This window comes from Phodopus roborovskii, unplaced genomic scaffold (assembly GCF_943737965.1).
Source record: "Phodopus roborovskii unplaced genomic scaffold, PHOROB, whole genome shotgun sequence".
Taxonomy (NCBI): Eukaryota; Metazoa; Chordata; class Mammalia; order Rodentia; family Cricetidae; genus Phodopus; species Phodopus roborovskii.
Window position 1 is genome coordinate 34015 of NW_026126186.1, and position 18339 is coordinate 52353.

Consider the following 18339-nt stretch of genomic DNA (forward strand, 5'->3'; position numbering starts at 1 on the left):
AAGCAACGAAAGAACTAACAGAAGTTATGTCTCAAATGGTTTAACAGACATCTATAGAACATTCCATCCAAAGACAAAAGAATATACATACTTCTCTGCTCTACATGGAACCTGCTATAAAATCGACAGCATACTAGGTAGCATAACAAACCTCAACATATACAAGAGAACTGGATTTGTCCCTTGTGTCATATCAGACAACTATGCTTTAATAGTGGAATTCAACAACAACATAAATAACAGAACATGCAAACTCATTGAAACTGAACAATGTGCAATGGCACCACACCTGGGTCAAAGATGAGATAAAGAAAGATATTAAGGACTTCCTAATATTCAACGAGAATGAGGACACAACATACCTGAACTTATAGGAAACCTTGAAAGCAGTGCTACGAGGGAAGTTCATTGCACTAAGTGCCCTATGAACAAAACAGAGGATAGTCACATAAGAGAATTAAGAGCACAACCAAAAACTTAGATCAGACAGATTCAAACTCACCCCAGAGGAGTAGAAGCCAGGAAAATAATCAACTTGAGGGCTGAAATCAACAAAATAGAAACCAGGAGAACAATACAAAAATCAATGCAATGAAGAGTTGGTTTTTTGAGAATATCGACAAGATAGACAAACCTTTATACAAATTAACGAAAAAGCAGAGAGAGAACATGCAGATTAACAAAATCAGAAAGGAAAAGGGGAACATAAAAACAGACACAGAGGAAATCCAGACAATTTTCAGGTCATACTTTGAAAATCTCTATTTCACAAAAATTGAAAATTCAAAGGAAATGGACAAATTTCTGGATACCTACAACTTAACAAAATTAAATCAAAGACAACCAACTTAAATAGACCTATAACCCGCAATGAAATAGAAGCAGTCATCGAAAGCCTTCCAACCAAAAAAAGTCCAGGGCCAGATGGATTCAATGCAGAATTCTACCAGACATTCAAGGAAGAACTAATACCACTACTCCTCAAACTGTTCCACAAGATAGAAACAGAAGGTTCTTTGCCAAACTCTTTTTATGAGGCCACAATAACCTTGGTACCCAATCCTCACAAAGACATAACTACACAAAGACATAACTAAGAAAGAAAATTACAGACCAACATCTCTGATGAACATCGATGCAAAAATAAATAAAATACTGGCAAACCAAATTCAAGAATACATCAGAGAAATCATCCACCATGGCCTAGTAGGCTTCATGGAATGAAGGGATGATATAACATTTGAAAATTTATCAATGTGATCCACCATATAAACAAACAGAAAAAGAAAAACCATATGCTTATCTCCCTAGACGCAGAAAAAGCTTTTAACAAAATTCAACACAATTTCATGATAAAGGTATTGGAAAGGTCACAGATAACAGGATTATACCTAAACATAATAAGAGCAATATACAGCAAAACAACTGCCAACATCAAACTGAATGGAGAGAACTGAAGCCAATTCCTCTAAATTCAGGAACAAGACAAGGCTGCCTTCTCCATATCTTTTCAATATCGTACTAGAAGTTCTAGCTAATGCTATAAGATAACAAAAGGAGATCAAGGGGATCCAAATTGGAAAGGAAGTAGTCAAACTGTCTCTATTTGCAGATGATATGATAGTTTACATAAGCGACCCAATTAACATTACCAGGGAACTCGTACAGCTGAAAAACACCTTCAACAAACTAGCAGGATACAAGATAAACTCAAAAAAATCAGCAGCCCTACTTTTTTTCAGACGACAAAGAGACAGAGAAAGAAATCAGAGAAACATCAACTTTTACCCCTTTCCAATAACCACAAGCAACATAAATTATCTTGGTGTAATGCTTACCAAACAAGTAAAAGACCTATATAATAAGAAGTTTGTGGCTCTAAAGAAAGAAATTAAAGAAGATACCAGAAAATCGAAATTCTCCCATGTTCTTGGATAGGTACGATAAACATAGTAAAAATGGCAATCTTGCCAAAAGCAATCTACAGATTCAATGCAATCCCCATTAAAATCCCACCACAATTCTTCACCGACCTTCAAAGGATAATAATCAAATTTATATGTTAAAACAAAAGACCCAGGATAGCCAAAACAACCCTATACAATAACAGAACTTCAGGAGACATCACCATTCCTGACTTTAAGCTCTACTACAGAGCTATATTTCTGAAAACTGCCAGGTATTGGCATAAAAATAGACAGGTAGACAAATGGAATCAAATTGAAAATCCTGATATTAACCCACACATCTATGAACACCTGTTTTTCGACAAAACAGCTAAAATTATACAATGGGGCGAGGACAGCATCTTCAACAAATGGTGCTTGCACAATTGGATGAGGGTGTGTAGAAGACTGCAGATAGACCCCTATCTGTCGCCATGCGCAAAACTCAAGTCCAAATGAATCAAAGTCCTCATCATAAATCCAGCCACACTGAACATCTTAGAAGAGAAAGTAGGAGGTACCCTTGAACAAATTGGTATAGGAGAATGGGTCCTGAACATAACACCAGGAGCATTGACACTGAGATCGACAATTAATAAATGGGGGAAGCTCCTGTAAGACAAAGGACACAGTGGACAAGACCAAACGGCAGCCCACAGACTGGGAAAAGATTTTCACCAATCCTATATCCGACAAACAGCTGATCTCCAAAATATACAAAGAACTCAAGAAACTAGTCAACAAAATGCCAAATAACCCTATTAAAAAATGGGGTACAGAACTGAAGAGAGAATTCTCAATAGAGGAAATCAAAAAGGATAAAAGACACTTCAGAAAATGCTCAACATCTTTAGTGATCAGGGAAATGCAAATCAAAACAACTTTGAGATACCATCTTACTCCTGCCAGAATGGCTAAAATTAGAAACACCATTGATGACTCATGTTGGAGAGGATGTGGAGAAAGGGGAACACTCCTCCACTGCTGGTGGGATTGCAAAGTTTTACAGCCATTGTGGAGATCAATATGGCGGTTCCTCAGGAAAATGGGAATCTGTCTACCGCAGCAAACGGCAGTCCCCCTCTTAGGCATATACCAAAATGATCCACATCCGTGCAACAAAGCCATGTATTCAACTATGTTCATACCAGTATTATTTGTAATAGCAAAAACCTGGAATCCACCTAGATGCCAATCCACCTAGATGCCCCTCAACTGAAGAATGAGTATTCCATTAAAAAAAAATCCTGATTTTCTTTTCTTAAAATAAATTTTTTATTTAAATTATGAGCAATCTGATTTTGCATGCCAATCCCAGGTCCCTCTACCTCCCATGCTCCCATGCCCTTCACCAACCTTTCATCCCACCACTCCATACACTCCCCCCCGGGAGGGAGGGGCCTCCCATGAGGGGTAATCAAAGTCTTACTTCGGCCCTACCCTGTGTATCTAGGGTGAGTGGGTGTCCCTACATAGGGAATGGGCACCCATAGTCCATTCGTGCCCTAGGAATAACTACTGGTTCGACTGCCCAGGCCTACCAAGTGACACCCACATTCAGGGGGTCTGTTTTGGTCCTATGCTGGTTCCCCAGCTAGCTGTCACTCTATGGTCAATGAACTTCCACTTGCTCAGGCCAGTTGTTTCTGTGGGTTTTTCCCGGAAGTGGTGAGTATTGAGCCTTCTTCTGCCCATCTGCCAATGCCTTTGAAGTCCCCTGTCTCCCAGTCCCGTCCTGCTGCTGAATCCCCTAGAGAGACCTTTAGGCAGACGAAATCATCCAGCAACTGCCACCACTGGAGTCTTGAACCTATACCCACTGGGAGAGGTGTGTGCCTGACCTCCTCCTGCCTACCTCCCACTTGGACTTGCACCCGTTAGGAGAGGTGAGTTCTAGGACTTCTTCTGCCCACCTTTTCCCATTGGAATACCCTGGCCTGAGGTCAGCAGTCTCATCCAACCCACCGATTCCCTCAGACACTTGGGGGAAGACCAAACCATCCAGGGTCTTCTGCCTTTGGAGTCTTGGGCCTGCACCCACCGGGAGAGGAGAGGACTTAGCCTTGGAACTGCATCCACCAGGAAAGAGAGAAGTCCCACTTGTACCCACTGGAAGAAGGGAGGGGATGACAAGAGTTTAAGAACAAATTAAACAACATAAAGATGAATATGATACCACGAGATTCTAGAGGTTCTACACAAGCAAGACCAGAACATTCCAACACAGATTTAGCAGAAGAAAATGACCTTAAAAACAACTTTATGAAGATGATAGATACTGTCAAAGAAGAAATTAAAAAATCCCTTAAAGACATGGAAGAAAAACAAAAATGGAAGAAATGGGGGCAAAACAAACCGAAAAAAGAAGAAATAAACAAATCACTCTAAAAGTAAGGAAAACCTAGGAAAAGCAGTCAAATGGGTGAAGGAATCAATTCAAACAGTTCAAGATTTGAAAACTTAAATAGAGACACTCAAGAATACACAAGTAAGGGCAATGTGGAAATAGAAAACCTGGGTAAATTATCAGGAACTGCTACAAGCTGGTGGGTATTCTTTGCAGAACAATTTTGATAAACATGTGAGTAAAAAAAAAATCACTCCTTACAACATATTTATATAAAAATATTTATTATAAAAATTTAGATATTTGGAAATTTGAGAAACTCTGAAGAAAAAGTTGATAGAAATTTCATATTCTAAGATGATATTTAAATACATTTATTTATAACAACACAAGTATTAAGAATGTATAATAAAATCCCTAATATCATTAATCAAAATAAACCCTGCTAATATAAATGAGTAATGGTCTGAACAGCGTACTATAAAAAATAACAAAGTGGCCAGGGGGTAGTGGAGCATGCCTTTAATCCGAGCACCCAGGAGGCAGAGGCCGGCAGATTTCTGTGAGTTCGAGGCCAGCCTGGTCTACAAAGGTACAAAGAGAATCCCTGTCTCAAAAGAAAAACCAAAGAAGCAAAACAACAACAGCAAAGAGAAAGTAACAAAATAGAGCAATCGTGTTCAAGTCACTTTATTCCTTCTGAAAATATAAAACAAAACTCTTATTGGAAACCATATCGAATGTATTACAGTGTATCTGTGCCCAATGGCTGATTATTGGCAAAATGGTGGAGGCAAATAAGTCACTCAGGTGAGCACCTCTTTTCACATTGATCTGGCAAATCAAGCGAAGTTATACAGTAGCTGAGTTCTTGTAAAACAGAAGTCAGTGAATCATCCACATGCTTTGAAAAGGTTGACAAACAAAGAAGTATATCATCAATATATAATTGGATTGTAAAGTGGATTGTCTACACACTCTCACTGACTGGTCACAGAAAACAAAAGCATGTGAAGAAAGAATAAGAACTAGTGTCCTTTCCACTGTTATTTTTCTATTTCTAGAGTTTTGAGAAGACACACATTCCATGAGTGTGACTAAACAGAAGATTGAATCTTGAGACAGGGTGGAAAGATTTCATGGAAGAAAGTCTATATGGGGCTGAGGGGTACAGGTCTGTGGACCTGAATCCATAGAATGTCTCAGTACTTCAAGTTTCATTCTGTACTCCATATAATTTCTTTTTCATTTTTTAAAAAAGTGGGTTTGTCATGAATATCTTCAGTAATTTGCATTAAAAGAAAATTGTTGACAATGTCCCACATATAAAATAATCTGATAATTATTCTCTCTGATATCTAAACTCTTCATCTCACTCTTGTCAAGGCCGCTACACTCAACAAGTCCCTTCTACAGTATCATTTATTTTAGATTAATTGGGCCCTATGAGTTTAATCAGGGCTGTACGTGTGCACTTAGATTGACAACTAACACTTGGGCCTTCATGGCCTCACAAGTAGATGGAATAGGGCTGCCTAATTTATTTAATACCTCCAACCTATCCGTGGGCCCTTGTTAAGAAATGAAATGTACAATCCTAGGAGTCGAGTTCTCTTCCATAACTCCTTCCCTATAGCGAATGGCTAGATTATGCTCAGTGTAAGCAAATATGCTAGATGTGAATGGATACATGACAAGTTTAAAGAAGAGAGTATCAGAAAAGAGACTGTCCAGTACAAATGGGTCTGGGACACGAACAGAGTAATTTTAAGAGAAAACACACACACACACTCACACACACATACATGCACACACAGGACACACACACAAACACTAAGAGAGAGACAGAGAGAGAAACACAGAGAGAGATGCAGAGATAGAGAGAGACAGACAGAGAGACAACATTTGTAAAGAAAATGTATACCACTCTGGAAAACAGTGTGGAAAGTTCTGACTTTTCTAAAAGTAAATATGTACTATTTGACTCAGCTGTACATCTCCTTGAAATATGCTTAAATGACTTGAAATTCTTTTTCACATATACGTTCTCATGCATGTTGATTGCTACTCTATTCACAAAATCTAGGAAAAGGAAACAAACTAAATATTCTACAGCTGTCTAATGGATAATGAAAAAGTAGCAATGCACACTATGTAATAATAGCTCATGGTAAAGAAAGTAGAAATCAGGACATTTGCAGGTAAATGGCAGGCATGATAAAACATGCTACTGAGCGCAGTAACCAGGACCTCAGAAGACAAATGTGGCTTTTTGTATGTCTTCTGTTATTCCTAGCACCAAATCTACAGACAAAAGTTTAAGACTCACTTGAGACCCTGAAACTCACATACATGTTTAATGAAAGAGTCCACAAAATTGAAGAAATGAAGGGGTGAGCATGCATATTGGTGGGTTGAGAGGGAGGAAAGAGACGCAGGGAATGATGAACTTATGCTATAATCTCAAAAATAAAAGAAATTGAGATAATAATTGGATATAATTTGAAGAAAGTGTCATGAAGGACAACGAATGCCCCTATACTGTTATAGATAGAAACTATGGGCTGTCAACCCCAGTTACCAAAGTGGTGATTGTCTGTTATTTCATGTGTTAGAGAGGAAGGCACAGGGGATAATCAGTACTGCAGACACTGATATTATTCTTGGTTGTCCCTAAAAATGGATGACAAGAACCTATGGCTCAGTACAACACAGGCCTTGGTTTTGATGTATAAAATCTTCAACTGGGCAGTCAGGGCCATTGATTTAGCATATGTAAAGCACTATTTTCAGCTTGGATGTTGAGTCCCTTATCAAAAATAGACAGTTTTGTGAACATGATTATTTTTAGAGTGCTTCCCTTGATTTGGTTCCTTTTAATTAATGGCATTTGTATTTATTACCAGTGGACATCTAGTAGCATTTTTCCTACTATTTATAAACACAAGCTTCAATGGTAACTCTTGTAGCCCTGTACCATGCCAGTTGAATTCAATGTACCAGGAGAATAAAGTAGTCAATATATGGAAAATCTTAAAAGTAGCTAGCAACAGACATACCAATGTCTTTATGGGAAATCCTCCTTGAGTTTTAACATCTCCTAAATATGTGGTTACTCTGGCTAATATTGCCCCAGACATAGTCCTAAATTCATTCAACAGTACTATATTATACTGAGATTTTAAAAGTATTTTAAAATGTTTGTAATGTTGCTTAATGACTCATGTAGGGCATATGCATATGCTCGGTGACCTTTACCTACCAGGATAGTTCTGGAGAGAAAAACATTATTTAAATGCTCTAACAAGGTAGCCCTTTCTTTCTGACAGGAAAGTTCAATTTTAAACCCAACATAACCTGACCTTAAGGCTAATCACATTAGTTTAGGGATATGAGATCATACATCATTCGGCAGGTCCAAAGAGGAAATACAAGACAGATGTAGCTAAGTGTGGAGCATAACCATTGGTTGATTCCATGGAACTCCCTATATCTAGCTGTATAAAAAGCTTTGTCAGTTCAGTGCCCTCAAAACAACTAGCCTCTTTGAGCTTTTGCAGAAGAGCAAAGGCAGGCACCACCATGGTAAACTTTCTGCTGCTGGCTTTGGCATTTGGTCTGGCTCTTGCTAATGATTATGCTGAGGTAAATTCATTGGTCTTTGCATATGTCTGAGGTTCCTCAATAGCATATTTCTGTGGATGTGATGCACCATTCAGTTAGTCCATGCAAGTCCACATTCAAGAAATTAACTTTCTGACTTCCATGAAGGTGCACTTTCCCAGTCAGATATCTTTCGATGAAACAAATGGAATAAGGAAGCAGTGGGTACTATTTGCACAGCATAAGAGGTCAAAACATGAGCAGTTCTGCAAAGTCTCAGGTTCAAAATGTTCTATATTGATTGAGTCATCTTATTACCCTGTTGAGTTATTTTACATCCCTAGGAACATAATGTTGAACTAATAAACAGCATATTATTGATGGACACTTCTAGCTAGGTTACATATTTAAAAGGACTGGGATCAGAGATGTGAATACAAATACCCTGATTTTTGCCTTCCTTTAATTGTCTTTGTTGCCCTTTTTCAGCTTCAAGGAAAATGGGATACCATTGCCATCGCTGCTGACAATGATGCCAAGATAAAGGAAGAAGGGCCTCTGAGAGTCTATGTTCGTGAACTTTCTTGTAATGAGGACTGTAATGAAATGGGAATCACATTTTATGTCAAGTAAGCCAATTGTCAACCATGTAAATTGAGAAGACTATGCTCTTCTCAGCCTTCATGTTGTTAAGTTTACAGAGGCATGCTCTGTTTTCTGGTCATGAAATTGAAGACCTTATCTTTAGCAATATGCTTATATTATGTCTTGATTGAGCAGCGCTGGATACCACACAGAAATTGGACAATGTCTCCAATTCCATGAAATTTTCTTTATAAATCCTTGTAGTTGTAAGACTGTGGTTGAATTTTGTGGTCTAATATTAGATGCAGGAGACTCTAAGGTTCCAATTTCTAGTAAGTCAGTAGGAATGTGTGAGTATTTGAGTCAAGGGCATGCATTTTATGTCATTCATTCAATGATGTCATGAAATATTCTTCCACAAAAAATGTCATGTAAATCTAATTTGGGAATCCCTTTCTCTTAAGCTCTAGGTTCAAAGATTCTCTCTCTGACATTTGGATGACTATGTTCAAAGAAAGACTGCAAAACACCACAAGAACTAAAAATGCTTAGAACTATTTCTGTCTTATAGCCACAATTGTAAATGTTAGGTTACGAATAAAAGTACTTAAAGCAAATACATAAAAATCTCTGTACACAGTATTGTAGGACTAGCACAAGAGAATTAGCATATTTGAAATTGTACTCATTGAAGAGTGAAGTTTAGAAAAGAGAGATATTAGAAAATTCATAGCATTAGATTAGGCAATATGTGCACAAATAAAGGAAGTCATCTGTATGATTAAAAACATGATGATATTTTCTGAACAAGGATTAGGAAAAGTGAGGTAAGCGTGGCTATTTTGGTTCAGGCTCTGTACACTCTTCATAGATCCTATCGCTCCCTCAATTCATTATAACACTTGAAGGTCTTTAATATGAATCCAAGGATTATAAAGAATAAACCATGGTTTCTCTCTTTGATTTTTAGTGCAAATAACCAATGCTCAAAGACCAAAGTCATTGGATACAAGCAAGCAGATGGCACCTACCGAACCCAATGTAAGTACAAGATCTGAGAGCTTCCTCTAAGAACAAAAGCAATGTGGTGTGCACATTAATGCTACTACTTCAGAAACCCATATTTACACAGATCTAGAACATTTTGTTTTGCTACTTGGAAAGGTATCCTTCCAAAGCACTGAGATGTGCTTCAGTCAGGTTATGCTGTATGTCATCTGAAGTTTACAAGGAGAAGAACACTATTACTGAAAGATGTGAATAATTCTAACAAAATGTCTCCAAATAATTTCCCAGTCTGAAAATTTATTTCAAGTTAAGATTTGGTATTTTTTGTTGAGTACAGTGTCTCAGTTTGTTACTGGACAGGTCTACCACTCGCTGATAGGCCTCACAGGCCTGAACATACTGCCAACTTTATCCCTCATGATCTTGTCTGTCATCCTTAATTTATTCTAAATTTAAAAGAACAGTGCCATTTCAAAGATTGTTTCTCTCATATTTTGTAGAGATTCCATTTAGATGATCAGATGATAAACTTCAATTTTGAAAAGCAGTTAGTTGAAAATCTGTTTAACAATTTCAGACTGAGTACTTTAATTTGGTATGAACTGATATAACAATAACCACACAATTGAACTGAATTATACACAGGTGGACATTTTGTTTGAATTAAATGAACAGAAGGCACATTCTTGTGGCAAGTCACATGCTCTCCTAAATTTACATGGATATTAAAAAGCAGTCCTGTAATATAATATGACCACACCATATAAACCCTTTTCATATGAAACACATTTATTATTTAATAAGTGTCAGTGAGTAGATATACCACACATGCATGCATACACACACACACACACACACACACACACACACACAGACACATACACACACACACCAACAAACACACGCTCACATGGGCATACACAGATGACCAGACAGATACATGCATACAATATAAATGTCTGTCAAATTCAAAATGTTTATCCTTACAAGTATTCATCAATAATCTTATAAGACGACTACTTTTGTGCATATTACTAAATAGTGCAGTGTATTTTTGCACATGTTTTCTTTCCCTCACTATGTATTATCATGGTATGACACCAGAATTTTATACTTTGAGGACACTGACAAGTGGCCTTTGCGATCTGGTTGATAGGGGAAGGAAAACCCAACTGAGTAGTTCCAAAGACTTGACACAAGTTATTCAGAGAAAAGGGGAAGTATCTGTACTTAGGATTCACTATCAGATTTGAAGATAAGGAATTATTGGTCACAGCACTATGATGGGATAAGCAAAATAAAGGACCTCGGAATGTCATTACACACATGTGTCATATGATAAGGTATAAAAGATGATTGTTAGAGTCAGGGTCAATGTTAATTTTTAGCAAATGAAATAGAACAATCAGTGACACTGAGTTTTGAAATATTTCCCTTTATTACAGTTGAAGGTGACAATAAATTTCAACCTGTGTATATAACACCAGAGAACATAATCTTTACCAGCAAGAATGTGGATAGAGCCGGCCAAGAAACAAACTTGCTTTTTGTTGTTGGTAAGAATGGTAATGGATTCTCTGAAATCAGAGTCACACCCCCTCCAAATAATGTCATGGGATCTCCAAAATTCTGTCTAATAAATGACCATCCTTTTGTTGTGTGGACCAGCTCTTACATTATATTGTCATTCTGGTAGCATGGTCATTGAAGACTAGGGGCAATTGGAGAGAATAATGGAGTAGTTTTTATTCATGTTTCCTCACTAGAAAGAATGTAGCAAATATTATTTTCCCAAAGTTCAGACCATTTTGAGCATTATTTGATCAAGTGTGCACAAAATTAAAACATGAAACTTACCACATAGACTCAGGATCGTTGTGAAGGTTACACTGACATGCATTCACGACTCTTTAGTGTTATGTTTTTAGAAGGTAGATAGGATTCAGATGAATAAATTTTTTAGAGAAGTAATTTTTATTGTGTGATGCACCATGAAACACTGGAAAGTCATGTCATACCACAAGTTAGAGTTGATTCAATGTGTCCATGGACTTTTGGGAAAATTATAATTGACTGTATTGACCCACCTAGGGTAGGTGAATTTGGATAAAGTTGGAACTTTCCATTGCACATCGCAGTGGGACACCAAGAAAGTAATGTAAATTCTCCAGAATTCTACTGACCATGTCTCTGATATTGTCATTCATGCAATACAGGAAAAAGTCAACATTTGTCACCTGAACAACACGAAAAAGTTGTGGAATTTGCTCATGAAAACAACATTCCAGAAGAGAACATTCACAATGTCCTTGCTACTGGTAAACTCAATGAATAGTTTTTTTTTTTTTTTTTTTGCTAATGGATTTATAAATATGTATTTATGTATACGGATGCATATCTATAAATCTATGTATGTACATATACATACTGAGTTTATCTATCTATCATCTATCTATCTTTCTGTCTATCTATCTATCTATTTATGTATCTATCTATCTATCTATCTATCTAGTTATTAAGATTCCTGATTCAGATTTTATCTACTCATGTTATCTGTCAGTTGTCATTTCCAGCAATAATGATTGGGGGAACTTTTCTTATATTCTTGTGAAAACAACACTCTTTGTCAATCCTTACTCCACTCATGTTCTTTTTCAGATACTTGTCCTAAATAAAGACCTTCTGTAGGTAAGTATAAACATAAGCCATGCCTAATTATACTGATGTTTGAATAGATTTGTGTTCTTACATAAAAACTATAAATAAGTCTTGACAAAGAATAAAATAAACACAAATGTAGGCAAAAATCAAGACATAATTTACTTGTCTTTTAAAGCTGAAAATGTTATAGTGATAAAATGGAAGGATATATTTTTATTTATATAACAATGGGAAGGAATTTTATTTGGAATTGCTAATATTTTTTGTATTTAGGAATATTCCATCAAAATCTTTCTTGGTATTTGAAAAATCTTACTTTACTTATGATTCTGGAATATCATTTGTCACAGATATGGTACAAGCATGTTGATGTTTTCAATATATTCTGTGAATCCTCTCAATCTATATTTTCATGAGGGGACAGAGAGTGTCATTATTCACTGTAGACTGTGCTCCTATATAATCCACAGTAAAAGGTACTGGTGATTTTCAGGAACGGAACCATTTGTTTATAATCCTTTCTGTATACTCTATATTATATATTTAATGTTATATTCATGCACTCTTAAGGATGAAGACTTTCCTGTCTGTTCAGCCATGTTTAATTTTTGCTTTCATGTGTGCACAGGTGAGAACAGGATGGCAAGTATGCATCATATCTTCTTGGTCATGGAATGAGCATCACAAATAAATCACCATTTCCTTCTATATGAATTGTCCCCTCTCCTGTGAAGTCAGGATACCACACATCAAATTCCTTGCTTACCTTTCCTTTCCCAAAACATGATCTGTTTGCTGTACTTACTTTGTTGAATGATTAAATAAAGTATTTCAAGAAGCAATAAATGCCTTGTGAAATAGATCTCATTTAAAAACATGAATATTCACTAAGATAATTAAAATAAATACTCTGGTGTAATAAATGATATCCACATTACTGAAAGTTATTGTAATAATTGAAATGTCCCAATTACTGGAGAGACCGGGGTGAGAACACTGTAGAAGTGAATTTTATATTGTGCTTCATATATACATTCAACTGTAAATTGTGATGTGCAGTTGAATGGTCCTAACATACTAAAAGAATTCACATAACTAACACTTTGGGTCTTCTTACCTTTTCCACAACATTGAAAGGGGAGGAAGAAATCTGTTTTCAAAAGTCCATCTGAGGAGATTATCTTTTGATAAATGATTTCAGTAAGCAAATCAGTCAGGATAGGCTTAAACAATGTACATGTGAATCATTCACGTTTGAAAAATAAATTCATGAGAATGATGTTCCATAGATACCAAGCCCTACAATCATACATGAACATATTAAAATTTTCTTTATATTCCAATGATTCCTTATATATAGTTAGCTATGATAACAGAAGAGGCAGATGCAATCTGTTTTGAGGGATTGTATGAAGGAAAAAGAAAAGATATTAGACAGTGTTAATGCATCCATTCTGATGCAGTCTAAAGATATAACAGAAGCCAAGTACATTCAATATATATAAGCTATACACATGGATGGAACCTCGACATTATGCTTTGGTATAAAATCTGCTATTTAACCTTTCTGTGTGTTCCTTGTAATATAATGTTCCCTTAGGAAAAGATACTTGGCTAATGCTTTTTTTTTTTTTTTGAAAATTTTATAATTCAATATACATTTACATCATTTTCACCCTCATTTTCAAACTGGCTAATTTTATTTCTGTGCACTCAAATTCTTCTTCCAATTTCCAAGTTCTACATGAATATACATATTTATTTTAATATATGTATTTGCAACTGTGCGTGTGTGTGTGTGTGTGCATGTGTGTGTGTGTGCTGAGACAAGTAATTGGCACAGATATTTATAACCCAGTTGTTTTCATTAGTGTTTCTTAAATGTATTCATGTTAGTGCTAGCTCTTTGCTTTTCAATTACATCTAACTGGTCTCATCTCCAAGGTAAAAGTGATATGACTACTTCTTTTTTTTAAATGCCTTTTTAAAATGCATTTTAAAAATTGCCTAGCATGTATTAGGAGTTTTTTATATACATATATTTATTTTATATAATCAAGTCCATTTAAATGAAAACAAACATTTATAGATAATATTTGGGAATTTGGGCATCGTTCTTTCCAAACTACTTCCTGCTGGTAAGGGGCGCTGTCATAGGAGAATCTAAGAAGATGCAGAAGTCCTGGCTGTAGTCTGTAAGGCTGCTTTGTCCAGCTGTTTTGAATGTAAAATCACCTATTTCTTTGTTTCAGGCATTCTGGCTTGATCAAACCACATTAGTCTGGAAGGAATCCACATCTTTTCATTTTCTGTGGAAACAAAAATAGAAATCCTTTTCCCCAGTAACTTGTCCTTCAACTTACTTTTTGAGTCAAAGCATTTTATTTTATTGAATTTATCATTTTACATGTCGATCCCAATTCCCTGTTCCTCCCTCCCTGTTGCTTCCCTCCTTGCCTCCCTCCCTCCCTTTCCACTTTCCCCTTCCTTCCTTCACTCCTCTTTACCCTCTCTGCCCTCTCCCATGCACTCTAAGCACCCTGCCCTCCCATCCCCCCACCACAATTCCATATGTAGGGGAATGCCATCCACTTGGGGTCATGTAGATCAGACAGGTCATGTGAAGTAGGGACTAGGGCTTCTCTCCTGTCTCTAGATTAAGGCAGTTATCCCTCCATGGGGGATGTGTTCACAAGGTCCTTTTGTGCACCAGGGATACATCCTGGCTCCACTGTCTGAGGTCGCTTAGACTGCTCAGTCCTTCTGGCTGAGACCCATATTCAGGTGGGCCTGAGTCAGTTCCATGCTGGCTTCCCAGCTATAAGTCTGGTGGCCTGTTAACTCCTCCTTGTTCAGGTAAGCTGTCTCTATGTGTTTCTGCCACCTGGTTTTGTCCTCTCTATCTTCATCTGGTTTCTGCTTAGACTCAGAGTTTATGTATGGGTGTTGCTCCTGTTTCCAACAGATATTAGTTGAGGGCTCCATGGATAAGTTAGTTGTTGATCTCAGTCTCCGGGAAGGGCATTTATAGTAGCCTTTCCATGGAAGCTCAAATTGTTAGTTGGCAGCAGTCTTGTAGTTCTCTAGACCTTTCTTTGTGTTCAATTTTATCTTCCAACCAAATTGGCTCCTCTTTATGCTCTCTCTCTCTCTCTCTCTCTCTCTCTCTCTCTCTCTCTCTCTCTCGCTCTCTCTCTCTCTGTGTCTCTCTCTCTCTCTCTCTCTCTCCTGTCTTCTATTCCTAACCAGGCTCCATCTTCCTGGTCGCACATGCTTTCCTTTCCTCCCCCGCATTTTCTCCTATTTCTCTCTCCATTCGCTGCCCCCCCCACTTCCGATGAGCTATATGTTTGGGGTTTTGATTATTATGTGGCTAGTGGCCTTGTTTTTGTGATCCATTCTACTTGATGTTCTATAAGCTTCTGTACTTCTATCGGCATGTCATTCTTTACTTTGGGAAGTTTTCTTCTATGATTTTGTTGAATATGTTTTCTGCACCTTCGAGTTGGATTACTTTATCTTCTTCTATACACTACATTATTTTTCTCTTAGCTTAGTTTATTCATTATTATTTTGATAGCATATTTTCAGGATTCCATAAGATATTTCATGCAAACTTTTAATTATCTCCTTACCAGACACTCTTCCACCTTTCATGCCCCTTGAGAATATTGTCTGCTTGTAGATTGGTGTGAAAAGTTAATACATAGACAAGCAGAAATAGAAGAACATATAGAGTAGCATGTTGAAAAAGCATGGGAAAGTACAAACCTAACAGCAAAACATGAAAAATAAGGAGATTATCATGGCTTCTTCATGTCTAAGAAGTTATATTTTTCCTTGGAATGCACTGCCTGAATCCATCAGATTTAAAGAAGGCTCTGGGGATGCAATGCATTCTTAGATAAGAATATCTGGTTGCACACTAATCTAGGTCATCCCTGATTTAGATGCTAGGCTCTTCCCTCATCCCCAGTGGACTTCTGCCACTCAAGAGCAGGCCACACGAGCCATGAGTGACTTGCTTGACACAAAACTGCAGACATCTCTGGTTTCTGTTCTCTGGTTCTCTGCCCCAGACTCAGGCTGTCCCAGCCAGTCCCTGGCCCTGCCCCCTATCACAAAGGACTTCAAACACTCAGAAGCAGGCCACACCAGCCAGAAAGAATTGGTGCATAGCCCACCTGTTATCAGTGAGTCTTCACCCAGAAATTATGGAAACAGGCACAGAGGTCCACAGGCAATGTGTAGGCAGTGCTTAGGCAATGCTGCAAAGATGGTGACAGGGACAGTGTAGGAGCCAAGAGCACCACATGAAAACCCAAAGATAAACCAAACCTTGACTCTAGGGATTAAATAGGTTGAACTGAAAACCAGGGAACTAGCATCAGACCATCCTAGGCCTTGTACATATATGTTCTAGTTGTGTAACTTGGTCTTCAGGTTGGACTCCTAGCAATGAGAGCAGGGATTGTCTATAACTCTCTTGGTAACTTTGGGACACATTTGTCCCTTAGCAGTGCCTCATCCAACCTTGCCGAAGGAGGGAGTATGTTTCGGTGCAGCTTGATTTTCCTTGGCTGGCAGATATCCAGGGTATGCTGGTGTACATCTGAAGAGAAAAAGTGGAGGAACAGTGCATGACAGCAAGGCATGGCAGGGACAGGGGAATGGGTGGTGGTGGACAGTCAGGTAAAATGGGATTGAGGGGAAGATGTAAAAATAAGAAACTAAAAGCATCTCAGGTTTCAATATTTTGGGTATTTTCCCTAACTGTTCTTGTAATTCATAGTTACTATTGTTACTTGAATCCTGCAAATGAGACAAAAGTAAGCCTTTAGGGTTCCTTGCTGGTATGATTAGTACAAAATGGAATTAATATATGTGAAAAAATTTGAAAGAAATGGAGCCACATTTGATTTTTAATTTTCACATATGCAGATGAGTGATATAATGAGCCGTTATCTTAATTTAAAAGCAGTGAGTACTTGGTGAGCTACTGTCTATATTTTGTGATGCACAGAGATACAAAAAAATCAATGAAGGTCTATTTCAGTGTTATCAAAAAGCTTGTCAGAAAACGAAATTTTTCTTTTTGTATATTTTTATTATTTATTTATACTTACAATCCAACCACTTCCTCCCCTCCTTCGACTTGCATTTAGTTTGTGCATAAGCTCTTAGCTCAATAAATTCACAGGGAATGTCCATGGAGTATTCCTGTAATTCAGAAGAGTAAGAAGAAGCACAAATTAATTGATAAAATAAATGTTCTGATTTAATTTCAATCTGAACGAATGGGTCAATTTGCTTTTGCCTATGGAAGAAGCCAAAGCCAAAGGCACTGATTTTGTTCCTTTCCGTTTCTCAGCTGGTCTATATATGTCTTTCTTAGGGTCCTCCTTGTTTCTTGGATTCTCTGGGGTTGTGGATTGTAAACTGGTTATGATTTGCTTAATGTCTAATATACACTTATGAGAAAGTACATGTGCTATTTGTCTTTCTATGTCTGGGATACCAAACTCTGGACAGTTTCTCAGGTTCTATGCCTTTGCCTGCGAATTTCAAGATATCATTTGTTTGTGTGTTTGTTCGTTTGTCTTTAACTGCAGAGTAGTCCTCCATGTGTATATGTACCACATTTTCTTTATCCGTTCTTCAGTTGAGGGGCATCTAGGATGTTTCCAGGTTCCGGCTATTACAAATAATGCTGCTATGAACACAGTTGAACAGTTGTCTTTGTGGTTTGAACATGCATCTTTTGCATATATGCCTAGGAGTGGTATTGCTGGGTCTTGAGTTAGATCAATCCCCAATTTCCTGATAAAATGCCATACTGATTTTGAAAGTGGCTGTACAAGTTTGCACTCCCACCAGCACTGGAGGAGTGGTCCCCTTTCTCAACATCCTTTCCAGCATAAACTGTCATTGGTGTTTTTGATTTTAGCCATTCTGATAGGAGTAAGATGGTATCTCAGATTTGTTTTGATTTGCATTTCCCTGATATCTAAGGATGTCGAGCAGTTCATTAAATGCTTTTTGCCATACTTCTGTTGAGAATTCTCTGTTTAATCTCTACCCCCATTTAATAGGGTGATTTGGTGTTTTGGTGTCTAATTTCTTGAGACACCATTGTACATTTTTCAGATCAGCCCTCTATCAGATGTGGAGTTGGTGAAGATCTTTTCC

At 37.4% G+C, this 18339-nt stretch overlaps 1 protein-coding gene across 1 annotated transcript; it reads left to right on the forward strand.

Annotated features, from left to right (window-relative positions):
- Positions 1-7875: 7875 nt before the first annotated feature.
- Positions 7876-11824, forward strand: LOC127218577 (odorant-binding protein-like). Its single transcript, XM_051179590.1, has 5 exons — positions 7876-7938; positions 8386-8525; positions 9452-9522; positions 10935-11045; positions 11706-11824. Exons 1-5 carry the CDS (start codon positions 7876-7878, stop codon positions 11822-11824), a joined length of 504 nt encoding a protein of 167 aa, XP_051035547.1.
- Positions 11825-18339: the final 6515 nt, after the last annotated feature.